The sequence below is a fragment of the Brachycentrus maculatus genome, unplaced genomic scaffold (assembly GCF_059751285.1).
Source record: "Brachycentrus maculatus isolate JH-2025_06_01 unplaced genomic scaffold, ASM5975128v1 h1tg000637l, whole genome shotgun sequence".
NCBI lineage: Eukaryota > Metazoa > Arthropoda > Insecta > Trichoptera > Brachycentridae > Brachycentrus > Brachycentrus maculatus.
In genome coordinates this window covers 74,023-92,368 of record NW_028281373.1, presented here as the reverse complement: position 1 = coordinate 92,368, position 18,346 = coordinate 74,023, and the positions used below count along the sequence as shown (strand labels likewise).

Here is an 18,346-nt window from a genome sequence, read left to right as displayed (position 1 = left end):
AGTCATAAATGCCCCCCGATTAGGCTGACTTTTGACACGGCCAGATTTTATGTTCTGATTGATCTGATCGTGCCAAATCTTTTTCGGTCGTCCTCGTTCTGTTTTACCTCTCACATTCGCCACATATATTTTCTTAGTCATTCTCTCGTTATCCATTCGTTCCACATGTCCATACCACCTTAAAGAACTCTTCCAAATCTTTTAAATTATTACTTGTTCAGCCGTACATTACTTTCTTATATCTAAAATATTAGGATGTGAGGAATGTAGGTGTAATAAAATTTAGTTTTAAAAAAAATATTTATTTTTGTTATGTTAGTTCTCTCATATTTCTGATTCTAATTTTATAAATCATGATATATATTGACGTTTATTTAACAGTGAATTCAATTCAATAACAACGGCATATACGCATAAACCTTTTACTCTCTGTCACACATAAAAATGTAGAAAGCAAGCGTTAAACGCAGTTATTTTTAGTATACATATATTACATTAATTTAGTTTGGTGTCGAGAAGATTAATTAAATATTATACAATTATAACAAAGCTACTAAGAATTCCAATTATAGTATAATTGTGCTTAAATATGTCAGTTATATACAAAATGATAGTAATGAATGAAAAAAAAAAACTAAAAACAATTTATTTAGAAAAGTATACTGCTCTTTCAAAGCTTTGATTCGATATCGACTGATGACTGCTGAAGGGTGTGAGCGACATCGATACATTTCAGGGGACACACTTGCAAAGTGTTGGTAAAACGTCAATCCATCAAATGATCATATAATAAAATAGTATCGCAACATCACTACACATTAAAGTTATCGTGATTTAAAAGCGATTTGTCAGTCACTCCCCTTAACAGTCCATATACTCAATTAACATATATCAGTATAGCAATGTTTTATTTAAATATTGTTTATTTTACGCTTTCTCAAGGCGTTTACAACCGATTTATATTTCACGAAGATACCTAAAAATAAAATCTTTTCTTCAAATACAACATTTTATATACACTAATAAAGAAATATGGTACGAGTATATTTCTTTATTAGTATGTGTACAAACCATATGTTTTATTAGTATAATTTTATTTGTACAAAAGGTAACATGGAAGCATTAAAATATTAGTAGGTGCACAGTATTTGGTGGGGCCATGTGACCGGCGCTTGGTGGCCAGTGTCTGGTGATTGGCGCCTCCGTGACTGATGTACTGTGACCGGAATCTGGCATCACGTTAGAGTCCAGAATTCCCGCAGTAATCGCCGATCCTATCCGAAATACATTCGAAAACGTCGAAGGATACATCGCAGTTCCTGCCATTATCTGGAATAATTGAGACATTTTGGAAGAATAATTAATGAGGCACTTTATTGAAACACCTGCTCTGAGTTTATATATATTTTTTTATGTGTATTACAGAAAAAAGAATGCGTTCAATTACGGGTAAATTAGAACACCCGCTCTATTTTTTGTTTGGAAAATGCGACGAGCAGAAAGGAAAGACAGATTTATATTTCAATATTTTTTTACAAAACCTGGAAAAACTTAAGTTTTCCCAACATTTCAACATCCATTATAAATTGCAGTGGCCATCTTCAATACATTATTGTTCTGAAGTTTACAACGTACTTGTAGTACCGAAAAATATTTCTGTAAAAACAAAATTCATATTTTATTAGAAACACAAGCTTTACTTTGTAAACGTGTTAATCTTTTTTTAGTTTGAAAGTTAAGTATTTAAATCGGAATCATGCGTGCCTAATGTATACTTTATATGTAAACAGTTGCCACTTATATGTACATAGAAACAATGTATCACGTACATTTTATTTTTTAATAGGTATGATTCTTTTTATCACATCAATCTTGTTGTTTTAGTGAAAGCTATCCAAGATGGTACAATAGAGTTAAGAATAGTTTAAACCTCATTCTTAACAAAATTATATCGGGTAATATATTGTAGATGCGCAAGATATCGTTTTACTCGCACCAGATACAAAAGGAGAGGATGGTATGTTAGTGATCTGAGGATAGATAGTATAACTATAATTTGACAGAATAACTGTAATTTTAAAGTATAAGCATAGTAGGTATAATTTAAATCCATTCTGCCAAAAATAAATATGGGGACGACAATGATATAAACCATTTACAGACCATTAATGAATTATATTGTATTTAATTACCAATGAATAATTTGTGGGCAAGTTTCAACGAAATTTGATAGACACGCAAACTTGAACAACTCGAAGATTTGAGAATGCACCATGTAGAAAATAACGAGCATTCTAATTGACTACGTAAGGGATCTATGGGATACTGACCGACTGGGAGAGATCTGGAGAAGCGCGCGTGCGACTGCATGAGACACTCCCGACTCGCGTCCACCACCGCCATGAAGTAGCCTCGCTCGTTCACTCCCTCGGAGTACAGCATCACCAAGCCTTCTAGAGTCGGGAACCCGAAGCTGTCCACCTGTCACCGTTCGACTCATCAATAACAAGTAACAAATAGTACATATCGCGTGATACGCACCAAAATTTGGGTTATTTTGATTATTTAATGCACATTGCGGTACAGTTAAAACTATAGGTTTTTCTATTGTCTAAACTGAAGTTATTCATATAAAAAAACATGTTTTAATTTATTTTTAAAGGAATAATCCACCAAGACTCTATTTTTAGAGGCTTGTTTGCAGTTGGGATAGTAAGGATAGGGAAGGTAAATGTGAAGAATACATCACAAACACCCAGACCAATTGAAAATAAAACTTGCTTTACTAAAAATTTATTTTGCATTTGGCGGGAATCGAACCCGCAATGCCAGTTTCGCAGTCTACCCAATTACGCCACGGCGCCTGTCAATGTAGGTTTTGTGTTGTGTTTTAGGTTGTTGGTTTTTTTTAAATTTACGAGTGTATTCATTTGTTTTTGTTTATAGGTTTTGTTAAACTAACTACACCAAACAGTAAAAACACGAATAAACCATTTATATTTGGACCTTTTTTTACAAAAATATTGACCCACTGTCGAATTGCTTTGCGTTATTTGCCAGTGGCAATGTGGTCACGACCATCAGTCGACTTTATCGTGCCATTTATGGGACGACCTCGGCATCCCTCATGTGTATTCATACATACTGTGTATTCATATAGGTACATGTACATACGTAGTTATGCTGTTGCAAAATAAAAATAAAAAAATTTTGCTATTGATTTGCTAATGATATTACCCTAAATACTAATGTGCTAGCAAATAAATTCAAAATGGAAATCATTTTTTGTAAATCAATAATTGATTTAAAAATAACATATCTTTACTTCTACCTCTTTTCGTTGTCTAACAGATAAACATAGGTATATTGGGTAAAGCAGGGTGTTTCCACGGGAAATATTTTGTGAGAACGGTTTGTCGTCCTCTCATTCCTATTGACCTTTAACGCCAAAAGACAAGTAGACTGTCCACGATTGGCAGATATCCATATGCTCGGGTGGGCATCCCAACACCGTCAATTAACCGCAGTATCAATTATTTAATCAATTGTGTTTGACTACAGTCAACTCCTCTGCCGAACATTTCCAAATATTATTTATATTTTGACTTTGCTATTACATTATCATTAAAGAAACGAGATTTGATAGTAAAATCGTCGAATGGAGAAAGGAACTCTCTTTATCGAATTTGAATATTAAGAATTGAAACATGAATGAAGACATAAAGTTTTCTTGAAAGTAAATTGAGTCTTTGTTAACTATGAGATACTTAAATTGGTTATACAAGTAACGAAATAAAAAAATGCAGCATCGTGATTCGTGAACAATACCTTTCAAATTTCTACTGGAATACTTTTTGTGCCGATTTCAAAGGTTATATATAAACTAAAAGAAATATTTGCATGGCTGAAATATTTATTTAAAAAAAAGAAACTGCATGCTCGCCATGTGTAAAAAATGATACCGACAGTTTTCACAATCGAGCGATGACAAAAGACACGCGCTTTCCAACCAGTTTAGCAGTTCGCCGAGTCCAGTCGGCGGCAAATCACCGGTTCGCCATGTAAGGCGCAGTGAAAGGATTAGATTAGAAACTAGAATCCAGATACTAGACTAGACCATAGACGGCAATTACAGAGCCGGTGGTCACTACGGTCACTACGGACGCTACATGAAATATTCTTTTAGGGAATTCTTTGCAATACTATATTTAATATTTATAAAACACATTTCGACAGGAATAAAGTTTGGGGAAATAATGAAAATAATATTATTCGGAATTACCCAAAAAAAAATAACCCAAAGCCATAAACCTACATTTAAAAAAAAAGCGAAACATTTGAGAATAAAACGAAACGTTTAACAATTTTCAGTTTAGCAAATTTTATTGGAACAAATGAAAATATCATAGTTTATTTTGTTATTGAGATATATTCACTTTATATTGTGGTAAATATATATTTTGAAAATTGTTTTATTCGACACTCATCCAGCGAATTATAAGTCAGTATCAAATGCGTTCAGCACATTTTAGAGATCATGACCGCAATTCTAGAATTAGGATCAGAAACAAGGGTGAATACTTGGGTAGGGAGTTGAATTCCTGCCGTGTTAAGCTGTTTAGGAAGTTTTTCTCTGTTGTGAGAGGAAACTGGAATAAAGTATGGTTCGCATCCCTTACATCCTGTCAACATTCGCAATATGGTGATGTAACGCACTTTATCTTGAAGACATGGACAGTTGCACAGGCAGTGAGCAGTAAAAAGACTTCAAGACTTATAACATCGAAATCATAAGATATTTATATAAAAGTTAAATAATAAAATATTTCCTCTATTATTTTAACACTTATCTAAATGGATATTATAGCCTGTGTGTATAGCTTACTAGCTAAATCTTAATTTATAATATATAGATACGCATATACGAGTATATAAGTCAAGCAAGTCTTACTTGAATAATTTTTCATGAAATTTTTCACTTATAACTTTAATTTTTTGAAAATGTGTATCGAAAACTGCTTTCAAAATGTTTTTACAAATAGACGCCAAGAATTAGTAGTATAGTTAAATATGCCGCATCGATACATACATAGATACATCGTTCATTATTCTAAACCGCATCATAATGAGGGAACGGCGTAGTTTTATTTATTATTCAATCCTTGATTTGTTAATTATTAACACCTACCTATAACTGATGTGATTGAAACGTTTATTTTATCCTAGACTTGTATTAGTTTTTATTATTACATAAGACGGTATGTCAGTGAATAAAAAAACGATTAAAACGACTTCCTCGAAATAATCGCCCTTGAGAGTAGGTCCATTAAATATATATTCAGCTTAATAGGATAAATTTTAACGTTTTCTATAGCGTTATTTGCTTCCAAAAACAAAACACTATACCTTAATACAATAAATGACTAGATATTTTCAATTAAGTACCACTATTTTAGACTGCCTTCAAATTCAGTTCAGTTAAAAAATCGACGTTTATTATAAAAAATACTGATTCTCTTTTACAAAGAGAACTGTCTCTTTGTAAAAGCGAAAAAATAAATCAAATTTATTTAAGTATAACATAACAAAATTAAAGTAATAAGCAAACATTCTCTTGTACACCTTCTATTTCACTAGATATAGTCAATACCTGTTCTAAGGCATATACAGTATATTAAGTCTTGCACAAAAACATTAATTAATAAAATAGAAATCTGAAATTAGCATTCGCTTATAAAATATAAAATATATTCACTGCAAAAAAATATATATTTACGAGTATATGCGGTTTTTGTAAATACATACATTGAATTTTTTTCGTCGGTCAAGAGTATATTGTATTCATTAAATATATATAAAAAAATAACCAGTACTTACATAGATATATTGATTTGTTAAAATTCTCATACAAATAATTTGTTTCTCAATTTTTATAACATGTACTTACAAATAATATATTATATCTATGCACAGTAACTTAGAATTTAATTTGTTATGATTTATGTATCACGAATCGTTATAAATCGAATGTGCAAGCATAATTATCTACCACTAGTTATTTCCACATAACTCTACTAAGGTCTACAACTAAAGTGTGAAGTGAATTTCGTTTTTATAACCTAATAAATATACTGCTTACGTTTATATTTCCACTTTAAAGAGATTTTATGATATTGTATATTATAAAAAATATGAAAAATAAATTTAATTTTGAACAGACATGTATCCGTATTTATAAATCCTGTTAACATTTTACCTAGTAACGAAAACTTGTTACAACCATATGAGGCCGTCCTCACTCCTTGTATCCTACCACATCAAGTAAAAATCAGTTTTTCAACTGCCATTTGATACATGGATCTAGAACGGCGGTAATTTACTAGAGAATAAGATGATCAAAAATGTCGTTGATATAATATATTTCCTAATCAGTCGTTTGAAGTGATTGTAGCAGATATTTAAATCATATTTATTAGTTACTGAATAAAATTGGTATTATAAGAAACGTGAGTAGTTTCTAGTTTTATTTGAACGAGGAACTAAGATTTAATACCTATTGATAAAATAATGTTACTGAATGAATTTTCCAAGGAAATTTTTATACAAATCCACAAATATGTACTTACAGCTTTAACTTTTCTGTATACACACTGCAACAGGCACTGAAAATAGAAAAAAATATAAGTTGAATTTTTTTATTGGTAAATTTTTTTATTTTTATGATTTTCTTAGGTGTTAATTATTTTCTATGATAAGTTGAATGATCTAGATTTTATATCGATTATAGTACTAATAATAAAGGTTTTTAAAAAAAAAGAATGTATGTTGTGAGAAAACAAAGTAACAAGACACGCAGATAATAATGACAATAAACTATTGGTAATTTGAACATATTGGAATTGATGAATTTGAAAATTCACAAACGCGAAAATAACGGAATGTTGATATTTCTTTTACTAATATAGTCAGATAGAGAGAAGATTATTTTCTTATGTAAATATATGTCCAAAGGCAAACTAAGTTGTCGGTTGTTGGTTAACCAGACGAGTGAAACGGTAAAATTACCCTTCCCGCAGATAATGTGTAAGAACGCCAAAAATATGTTTTTACGTACCCCTGCAATTCTCTTTTCGTCTCGTGTAAACGGAACTTGTCTCTTATTTCTCGTTCTTTGTTCTGGCATCATCTGCTCCTGGTGAATAACGTCAAGGGCCTCTAAAAGTAATCGATCTATACTATTAAAAAATCAATTTGATGCAATCTATTTTTATTACCTTTAAATTCCAAATTCTAATCAAAAGGAATGAACTTCAAAGTATTGATTTGTTAAAAGTACTGGAGATTAAAATTATATTTTCCGAAGCCTTTCTAAAAATAATTATTTCCATAAAAATCATTTCATTCGGAAACACATATTGCATAACCTCGAATTAATCAATACTAAATTTCAGACAATGTAAATTATTTCAAAATTTAATCCATCAATAATGTACTACGGAGAAATGATTCTTAAACAATGAATGAATTATTTTTTCATTTTAATCTAAGTAAATAAAGTTATTGACCTTGTTTTCTAAAAACATTTTTTTTATAAAACAAGAAACCTTTCTTTTTCATTCAAGTGACCTTTAGGACGGCTATTGAAACGACGAAATATTACCATTTTAGCACTCTCATAAATATTATCTTCAAAATAACAAACATTAATTGTGAAATAGGAACAGAATGATTAAAATTATGGTATTTTTATTCGGTGCGTTTATAAAAATAAAATAATAATCATAAAAAAAAACATAAGAAAGATCATAAGAATAATAACGTATTACGTAATGGGCGCAGGGTTAAAATCAATACCTATGTAAAGAATAGTGAAATGTAAAATAACTGTGGGTACGTGTTCAAATTTATTCGATACAAAGTCAAAAGGTAATACAATAAAGAATAATAATTGGTTCGCAAGTAGTTAACGAGTATTTTTTTTCAATATTAAATTAATGCTAATTGAATAAAGTTTTAAAACAATCTTTAATACTAAAATTAATAACCATTCAGAAAAATGGAATATTTTTCAATAAACTAATTAATTACAGTATGTTATTAATACGCTGACGTCACGATCCTGTTCATTTTGAAGCCTTCTTTTCTGAATTAATCATTTAGCCAAAGTACATATGTGTAGTACATTTATAGAAATCTGTATCTGTTTCTACCCCTATCCGTACAACTGTCAAGTCGCCGATAAGCGGACCTCTGGACACCACTGACAATAACGGTGACAAAAAGGCAAATCCATGCCATACTGACGTTTCATAGATTGATCATTTTCATACCTAATTATTCAGAAGGTACTTTCGGAAAGATCTAGTATTAATAACAAATTACCTACATATCCATTCATTCATAAAATTGTCGGTTTATGAAACCGAGTCATTATCCATTGGCTCATCAAATGAACGCAACAGCAATAAAATGTAGTTTCAACAATAATTTACGTATTTTGTTTTTCTCTTGAGAAAGATATCGCGGAAAGAACATTTCAATCCGTTGTGTTTTTATTAAAGGTTATAATACTATCAAAATTATTATCTATGGCTTATTATTTGTGGCTTCAAACTGTGTAGCTAATTAATATTCACAAAATACAATATCGTTGTTACATAAACGATCGGGTCTTTTCAGTTATTTTTAATTTACAACGTTAATCAATTTTTTAAAGTATTTAAAATATGGGTATTTCTAATTATTCGGAATATGACATAAAAAAATTAAGTTAATTACTCTTATTTTGATTGTCTTTGTTTAAGATGATAAAAGAAAAAATATTTTGTTGTGAAATTATATGAAGTTTTTTTCTGTGAAAAACGAGACAAAAATGGTTTATTCGCTTTACTTTTCATTCATATTATGTAAGCTTAGAAATGATGTTACTCAGTAAGATGAAAACCATGCAAATTTTGTTTCTTTGCTTGACAAAAAATAACAAGTTAATTTATTCTTATTTATAGAAATTATAACCATTTTTTTATTATTCAAGGCATAAAATATATTTTAGTATTTTGTTCAATACTATGCGCATTTAATTAGGTACGTAAACAAAAAAGATAGGGGCATTTAGTCCGGATTTTGGTTAATATGCACATACGTATATCTAATTAACATTAATTTTATAATTGAAAAATTAAATAATATTTTTTTACGTCTTTAGATGAATTGGCACCGCACAAAAATTGTTTTCTGGCTGGGATCATTTAATAATGTGTATTTGACCACACAAAAATACCTGTTTAATTTTTATATATGTAGTATGAAACGATTTCAATAATCCTACAACAACTCAATTCTATAATATGTGCATACAGACGTGGAATAAGCATTTAGACACCGGACATTTGAACTCACCAACCAAGTACCTAATACCTCATAACCAACGAAGCAATGTAAATAACTAATACATAATTTATAACTGTATTTTTATATGCAATCACTAAATGTTGAAACATTAAAAGATGACACAAACTTAATATTTTTATCTCTAAGTATCTTACTCGTTGTTTATAGTAGAGTAATTAAACGCTCTAAAAATCTTTTAAAATTATGTATATTCACACGATTGTGTATGATGCAGATGAGAATTACTTTCCATTGGATAAAATGGAAACCGTTTTGGTAACAAACTAGTTATTAATGCTTTTAACCAATTTTCGTAATAATTCAACACCTGTTACTGCTACGATACTCATCCGAAATATTGAATATTTAAATACTGAAGTGATAATCATAAAACGTCAAATTTACATATGCCAGTGTATTCCGAATATAGGAACATATGAAACAACACTAAGAAGATTACGAAAGTGAAACTTTTGTCATGATTTTGAAGGCCCAAAAATGTTATTTTTTTCACAATAACAGTTTTAACAATATAATAATATAGGTGCCTCAGATATGTTCATCTTACGAGGTAATTTATTTTAATTCCCAAATATAAAATCATCATTTGGCCTTGCTTATCACAACATAGAAAAGTAGTCCGGCAAACGAATTCATATGGAAATGTACCAAGGTTTGTATTGCTTCATGTTCCATCCGCCTGTCTATCTTCACGTTCTATCTGAGCAAGCCACAAAACAGGCACCATGGTGGTTGGTATTGATTAATCGTATATGTGACATTATATACCCAAATAAAAAAAAATAAAATCACGCTTTGCGTAATACGTCAAGATTGAGATGTGACAATGTAAATGCTCTAATTGATACAGTTTCTGTTTATTATTATAACCCATAGTTATGGTGTACCAGTGCAAATTTTTACACATTAAGATGCAGTATTTTTTTAAATTTTATGTATCTCTGTTGCGTTATGTATTCTTTAAAAATGCTTTAAAATAACCAATTTTCTATGAAATGTTAAAAAAAATAGTGTTAATCAATAAAGGCAAATGCAAATGATATACATAATTTATTATGACAATATGACTGACTGTGTTTTCACGCTAAAAGACTAAAAAAAAATTTTCTGAAATAATATTCCTATCTTATGGACGTAAGTCTGGATCTGGATGTGTATATGTATTAGAGCAATAACGTTTTACCCATTTTAGGACTTACTTTGTACATATTTACGGGATAAAAAATATTTTTTAACGCTTGTAATCATTACTTCACACTCATTAGCGTTATTATTTTTAACTTCGAGTCAGCAACGATCAATTTGTCAGTGTCGAGTCGTGGGTAAATATTATAATGCATTTTATTTTAACTTTCGTATATTTTTCAAGATCAGTTTTTTTTTACCTAAAGTTATTTATACATATATATACATATATATATATATATATATATATATATATATATATATATATATATATATATATATATATATATATATATTGTTGGTTTGTTGGAAGATATTGCTTTACAGCAATAAGCCCGCCAATGTACACACATATTGTACAAAAAGTTCAAATAAATAAATAATATATATATATATATATATATATATATATACACATATATATATATATATATATATATATATATATATATATATATATATATATATATATATATATATATATATACAGAAGCAGTTAATGTATAATATATATATACATTAACTGCTTCTGTCACTAAGAAATAAAAATACTAATAAGTATTGAAACTACAGAATATCATGTGGTAATCCGACTTTTCTCTGTAGTCAACCAGTAGTAAAAAATATCCAGGAAAATAAGGTGACAATGTAAATGCTCTTTATGTCAATGTAAATGTATTTTTTATATTCACTTTGAATTTATCATTACTTCTTTGAAACTTCTTAGGAACGCGTTCCTAGTAATAATTATGACCAATGACTGTTTAATGCCTTTTATATGGTTCGCGTAGACAGATAATTAAATAAGGGAAACGAATCGTGTACGAGGTCACAGTTGCTCACCACTGAGCAAAACGAGGAAGAAGGGGTTACATAAAATGAGAAAATAATATTTACCTCTGAGAATGGAGAGTTTAATCTCTTCTTGGCATTGTGTTATAACTCGTTCAATCTTCTGTGGGGCTGTAGGAGGGTTCTGGCATCGCTTTTCCTGAAAAAATTTTTTGGACAGTGTAAAATATTATTTCATACTTGTATATCCAGGCCAAAATATCTTAACAATATGTTTTTTCTTGAAATTAAGGTTAATTTATGTCACCTAAAATGATATCACACGTTTGATAATTAGAGACAAATGTTTTAAGAGTATTTCACTTAAAACCTCAATTTACATAAGTCATAAAATTATAATTACCAATATATCATCTTTAAAATCAAAATATGTTATATAAACACTTAAAAACATTTTTTTTATATTAAAGTGTTTATATAACATATACATATACATAAACTAAAAATATTTTAATCTTATTTTTTTTAAATTTGATATAAATACGAGAAAAAATCTAAAATAACGGATATTTAAAACCTCAGTTTTGTATATTAGAAACATAAAAAAAAATTGATTGAAAAAATCATTCAAGATAATTGGAGAACTAGTAATTTAAACGAGTTTTTTTATGCTTTCCAAAAAAATACCGTTGAGTTTTTACCAATGCCAAGAATTAAAAGAACAATTTTGGATCATGTATTGAGTTTGTTCGGTCTGGATACATTATTAAATCAATAAAAATCTTCTGGCATTTATTGAAAGAAACCTTAAAAATGTACAATATTATTTTTTTAACGCTTTTTTTAATATTCTAGTTAAGAAATATAATATTTAATTCAACAAAACATTGTATTTGGCTGACAGTGTGTAATGAAATCAAGTTTTGTAAATTGCCTGCAACAATGTCGTCCTGTGTCTTTCGGTGCCTACATAAATTATGATCTTCTACAATGGGCACTTCGTGTTTCGAAATCCAGACTGACGTTATTTGTTGGATACGGTCATTTGTTGGACTCAGCGGTTATGAACATTTCGTACTTGGTTAATTTGAAAACCTAACGTTTGAGATCAATTAAATAATATAAAATAAATAATCTTCTGTTTCAAATAAAGTATTTTTGCGTTTGCTCATAAAATATTAAATATATATTACTAAAAATCAATAACTCCCACAATCTTTGAATACATAAACCCAAATTTAAAAAAAATCATGGCTAAAAATATTGTTGTACGGTTATGTACCCAATTGAGAGATTTTATATTCACTGGATAAAAATTTCTATTAAATAAAGTATCTATTGTATTATATCTCTCAAAATTGGAAATTCAAATGTTATTTCGTAATGAGTGCTTTTCTAATTGATTAAATGGGTATGGTATAAAACAATTCTCACCCATGAAAAGATCTAGAAGTACTCGTTATTAAAAATATATACGTGTATTTCAAAACTAAATTCATAACATAAACTATCAATGTAAATACGATACTCAAATATGTACCATTGTAGATCTTATGTATGTACGTACTTTGCAGACTTAAAAGATTGTTGATCAATGTCTCAGAGAAACTTGTAAAAATACTAGAGACATATTGGTATATCATAAACATTGCAGTCTTTTCGATTGCAAAATGTGAATTAAAAAAATAATTAAATTAAATGTGAATGTTGATAATTTCGATACAAATAAGCGGTAACGGGTGTGGTTTATTCTTATTAGGAAAATGATCGAGGTAATGTGCCTTGGGGTTCGAATTGCCACATATGTATTTTAAAATTGTCTTTCGTTTTGTCATTTCTGTTTTATACTCGACATACTTTCTTTCAATATTCGTTCATCCGACAAGACCGTTGAAATAACACACGAAAAGCTATTAATTCTTATTTTATATTTTTGAGTAATAAAAAAAGTTAATTTAGGTCTAATATATAAAGGTCCTTAATTATCGTTATATTTTAACAATGTAAAATAAACTATAAACAGGAGTGGACAGGAATGCGGATGGGCAAGGAGTTGTTTCGGGCTGTACGAAATAGGGACACAATCTCACAAGTCAATCTCGGGAAAACCCGATACGACACGTACAGAAGAAGAAGAAAAAAAACAAGATGCAAAGCAAACGTAACCTCTGCACGTCAACACGATCAACAGCCGAATTTCTTATCGTACAATATATTCTTCTAATGTAAGTCATAAATCAAAATATAAATAGGTGAAATAGAATGAATGGATGATCACACTAATTTAAAAACATGAAGTAGTGTCAAAACTATATTTTTAAACCCGTGTTGGTTGGGAACAGGCCATGGTTGCTTTCCATCGAATTCTTTGTTGTGTAATGGTGGTGACGGTATAAGAGATTTTAAAGCATTTTTAAAACTTATGTTTAAAGATTAAAAGGGATGAATTGATAAAAGTGATATTAATGGAGTTGAAAACTCCATTAATATCACTGAATTTGTGATTATTTCTGAAATTTAGGAGCACCTCATCAGGCTATAGAACATACAACACTATTGTAGGCCATGAACACTAAAACAATAATCTCATATACGAGTAGGTAAAAACTGTTTTACATTTTTTGTGAAAAGTTTGTTTCCGGTTAATCTCTCTTTCATCGACTTTTTGGTACAAGATAAAACTTTTTACAGAAACTCTGAATACCGGTAGTAATAAGTAAGTCGGTATTTATATAAACTGCGAATGAACGGAGTATATTTTAATGAAGGTCACAAAATGGGCCATTCGGTAAAAGTAAATCGAGTGCAGCTGTTGGTACTTACAGCAAAATGTAGAGATTGTGGTAGGCCCCGGTATAAAAGTAAAAATGAAATACTTGATTTGAGGTTAAAATGTTTTTGAAAAAGTCGCATTATAGCCATTAAATTAATTAATCATAATAATAATAAATATCTCATTACCATTGCGCCTTGTTTTCTGCAAGCTGCCTAGCAGAATTTTATATAAAATTTTATTTTTTGCTTGTTTGAAGTAAGTATACGTTTACATCAAATGAGCATTAAGAAGACATTATAATAATCTGAATCCGGAATAAAGGAATTAACCCTACATTTATTTAACTGTCTTAATATTGTATCCAAATTTTCGTAAGGTAGTTTTTTAAATGAAATTAGTTGCGAAAATTTCGTAATGCTCATTTTTTCCTTGCATTTTTCATTTGATAAATATTTTTTTTTAATGTATACATTTTTTTGAATGTTGCAATATTTATTTATTTAAACTTCATGTACAGAAAATAGATAAGTACATTGGCGGGCTTATTGCTAAACCAACCAACCAAAATTCTTATTAGCATATGAATTTCTACGGATAACACATCATTTAAAGTATGTGTGAAATAATACAGATATCAATAATTAAATTTATTAGTTATACCATTAATTCAAATAACAAACATTTTTTTAATGTATGTAATTAACATCAATTGACATTGACTTACGCGATACTTGTGCAAATTGTTACAATATTTAAAAAAGTCATATACGCCATGTACAGTGAAGCGCGTAGCCAGCTAAAAGGTGAATCATTTTCATTATTTACTTACTCATTCATTTTTGACATATCTAGGTGTGTTTACTCTCAAAATAAGTACCAATGTCACAAAAGCGATTGTTCATAAGTCATTTCATTAAATTTAAAATGAAATCTAATAATTAAGTTAAACTTGAAAATCCAAATAATATCGTAAACCGCATAGTGCTTTACATTTTGACATCTCAACAAATATGAAGAAGAATATGGAAGTTTGGGTATTTACAGGGCTTACGACCTGCATTATGCTAGTTAAGTGATCACTTTATACGCATCCAACATTCATCATTCTACCCATGATTGTTAATAACACTACCTATTTTTTGGATCTCCTAGATATATCGTAAATGCTTCCCGTGTGAATTCATTGGAACCATCTATGGAGAGTTACATATTCTTCTTAATCTATTTAGATACACTCAAGATTGGTATGTATATACATATATGGTTATTAATGAATTAAATATCTTACTATATAAATAATTATAATTCGAAATATACATATTTTAGATTCCACAGTCCTTAATAATAACTATAATTTTGACATATCTTACTAAACTTACTCAAATATAAAATTGATAGTCATGTTTCATAATCAAGGTTAATTTTTTTTTAACATCTTATTCCTGCACAAAAGTAAAGCTGCTCGAATTAATTCACACGTATAACATAAATACCATTAATAATGATTCAGTAGACTATGATATAATCGCTTTACTCCCATTCCATCAAATTGTTATTTTTAATTACTTGCATTTTTAATAACCTATTTTTGCAATGATTCCTATTTTATATAAGTATACAAAGCAAGTTTTCATTACATGGTATAACAACTGATATTTTCGCTAAATTATGGTTATTTTAAACGAAATATTTGGTTTTCAAAATAATACGGGTAATAACAAGGTCTCCCTTTTTAAATAAGCACTTGACTTGACGAAAATAAATAAAATTGTGGGTTCTAATTCGATATAGTTTACGAGTATTTTAAGGTCCGCTTTTATTACCCCCGAACCACCGTATATTATGATTTCTGGAAATTTCAGTGTAGACTTTGACAAAACTTAATATTTGAATCTTTCAATGGATAAAAATGTTTTTCTTCAAAATATAATAGTGCGCAAAAAGACCCCGATTATTGTTCAGTTAATATTGAACAAATAAACTATTTTAAATTAATCCATTCTAGTCCATTTTACAATACCTTGTTTTAAAGGTTTACGTAACTATTAAAGATAAAAAAAATGTGATAATTGTGAAAAAAAAAACACTATTTGAGTAAGCTTCACTCCAGACATTTTGAAGTTTTTGAATTGAAATATCTACTGTAATTTATTTGTTAAAACATATACATGTTAAAATAATCTGCTTTAAACATTAATAAGTATATACATACTTATAAAAAAAAGTGAGGAACAGAAACGTTCGATACCGTCATTTTGGTCTATATAGGCAGTATTTTTAAGTCTTTATAATAGGATTTCGAATTTAAATACGTGTTTAATTTCATATAATAAATTATAATATATGAAAAGATTTGGGTCGATAATTGAGAGGTAATGAGCAGTATCCCGGTTCCCCCTACTTTCTTCTTCAAACCGTTATTCTCACTCCAATGGTGCAAAGGGCACTGATCATATAAACGCAGTGCTATATTGATTGTTAACCCATGAAGGAAAGTTGATCAGCCCTCCGCTTCAGGTACCAGTCCAGGGTAATATTAAATAAATATTAGAGTGAAAAACTCACTTAAATTTATTTGACCCCCCCCTCCTGGGAATCGAACCCTGGACCTCCAAAACGGTAGCCGAACGTGCTGACCATTACACTACGGAGGCGGACAAAAACCCCTCAAGATTCTTGCGGATTAAAACTTATTTTGAATATTATTTTTTTCATTCTTTTACGCGATTTATTTAGATTGGTTTATATGTATAAGTATTAAATGGAACAGTGAACGTTTGACAGTAAAAAATGAAATGTGGTCAACCTTGCACATTATTTCTATATTCAGTTATTTAATAAGTGTTCCATGTACTGAGTTGTCCTTCAATATTTTAGAAACAATGGATGATAACTGATTTATGACAAATGTCCAATTAGTCATACATGAAAATCCTAATTTACTAGTATGATCAATAAAAATGTGGTATATATTGTGAAAATGTACCAACCATAAGGCAATAATTAAAAGATTTATGTATATTTGAGTATATTTCATATGAATGAAAGTTAAATTGTTTAAAAAACCTTTGTGTAATATGCAGGTACAATATATATTACAAATTCTAATAGCCCTCCCACACTCTGGACTGATTCATCACTCGGTTATTGCGGTGATACCATTTTTAGTATGCGACCTTTACAAGAAACACTTCGCTAATAAATTATTCGATGACATTCAAAACTGAATTCAATATTTTATATAATGTAAGTTTTTATATTGCAGAAGTAACAACTATCGATGTTAAACGCCTTTTTTACAATTTGTTAAAAAAAATTACGTGACTGAAGTGTTAATCAATTTCGGTATGCATATTTCTTTTGAATTGTTACTTCTTCTTCTAACCCTTATCTGCACCTAATTGGTGCATAGGACACTGGATCGTATTGACGCAGTGTTATCGTGATAGTTACTTACATGAAGGCAAGGTGATTACTCCAGTGCTTCAGGGTCCAGTCCAGGGTAATATTAAATAAAATATGATTTATCATAAGTATATTTGAATTATATAAAATGAATTCTTACAAAAATCATGATTATTACTAAAAAACTATATTATTTTTATCATACCCCTTCCGAAGCAACTTCGCTGGATGTCGTCGAAAATCCAAAAAGTGCACAAATTAGGAGACACAACCACACACTGTTTCTTTGCACCATTTTTATTAGAAATATTTCCTAGAAATACGGGGAAATTCAACGATGAGATGCGCTTTCCGCGCGGACCGTTTGAAATTAGCAACGAGCGCGGAAAATGTCCTACTTATACCGTCGCTTATTGGGTAAGTCGAGTTGTCAAACGTAGCGAGGGGTTCGGGTTCGAGAGCGGCGCGAGTCGCCGTGTGCCGGTCTAGCGGTCTGGTAGTCTGGCGGCGTCCTCGCGGCGAATGGTAACACATCTATTGAGAAAGGTTCCGCCGCTCGTCGCGAGAGTCGACACACTAAAAGTGGGCGACACGAAAAGTATTCTGCGCGACTACGCGCTCTGATTGAGCGCCAGACGCAGCGCGACGCAGGTTGGCCCTTCGTGAGGCTCTGAGACTATCCGACAGACGGCAAGGACGACATATGAGGCCGTCAGCGGCCTAACCCTCAATTTTTCTTATCCTGCCTTACATATTACACATTATTGAAAACATGCT

At 29.9% G+C, this 18,346-nt stretch overlaps 1 protein-coding gene across 1 annotated transcript; it reads right to left on the bottom strand.

The window, feature by feature from the left end:
- Window positions 1-286: 286 nt before the first annotated feature.
- Window positions 287-18,096, bottom strand: Obp73a (Odorant-binding protein 73a). Its single transcript, XM_088274165.1, has 6 exons — window positions 17,775-18,096; window positions 11,494-11,587; window positions 7,115-7,215; window positions 6,627-6,662; window positions 2,331-2,481; window positions 287-1,329 (listed from the first exon to the last, which is right to left on the bottom strand). Exons 1-6 carry the CDS (start codon window positions 17,862-17,864, stop codon window positions 1,241-1,243), a joined length of 561 nt encoding a protein of 186 aa, XP_088130291.1. The 5' UTR covers window positions 17,865-18,096; the 3' UTR covers window positions 287-1,240.
- Between the last annotated feature and the right edge of the window lie 250 nt (window positions 18,097-18,346).

What these genes read in the sequence shown, in the direction of transcription:
- Obp73a (XM_088274165.1), bottom strand. Translation starts at nt 17,864, where the DNA reads ATGGTGCAAAGAAACAGTGTGTGGTTGTGTCTCCTAATTTGTGCACTT. An exon ending in TAAACTCTCCATTCTCAGAG is followed by an intron (nt 7,216 to 11,493) that starts GTAAATATTATT and finishes GATTACTTTTAG; the next exon opens with AGGCCCTTGACGTTATTCAC. An exon ending in CTCCAGATCTCTCCCAGTCG is followed by an intron (nt 1,330 to 2,330) that starts GTCAGTATCCCA and finishes CAATTATTCCAG; the next exon opens with ATAATGGCAGGAACTGCGAT.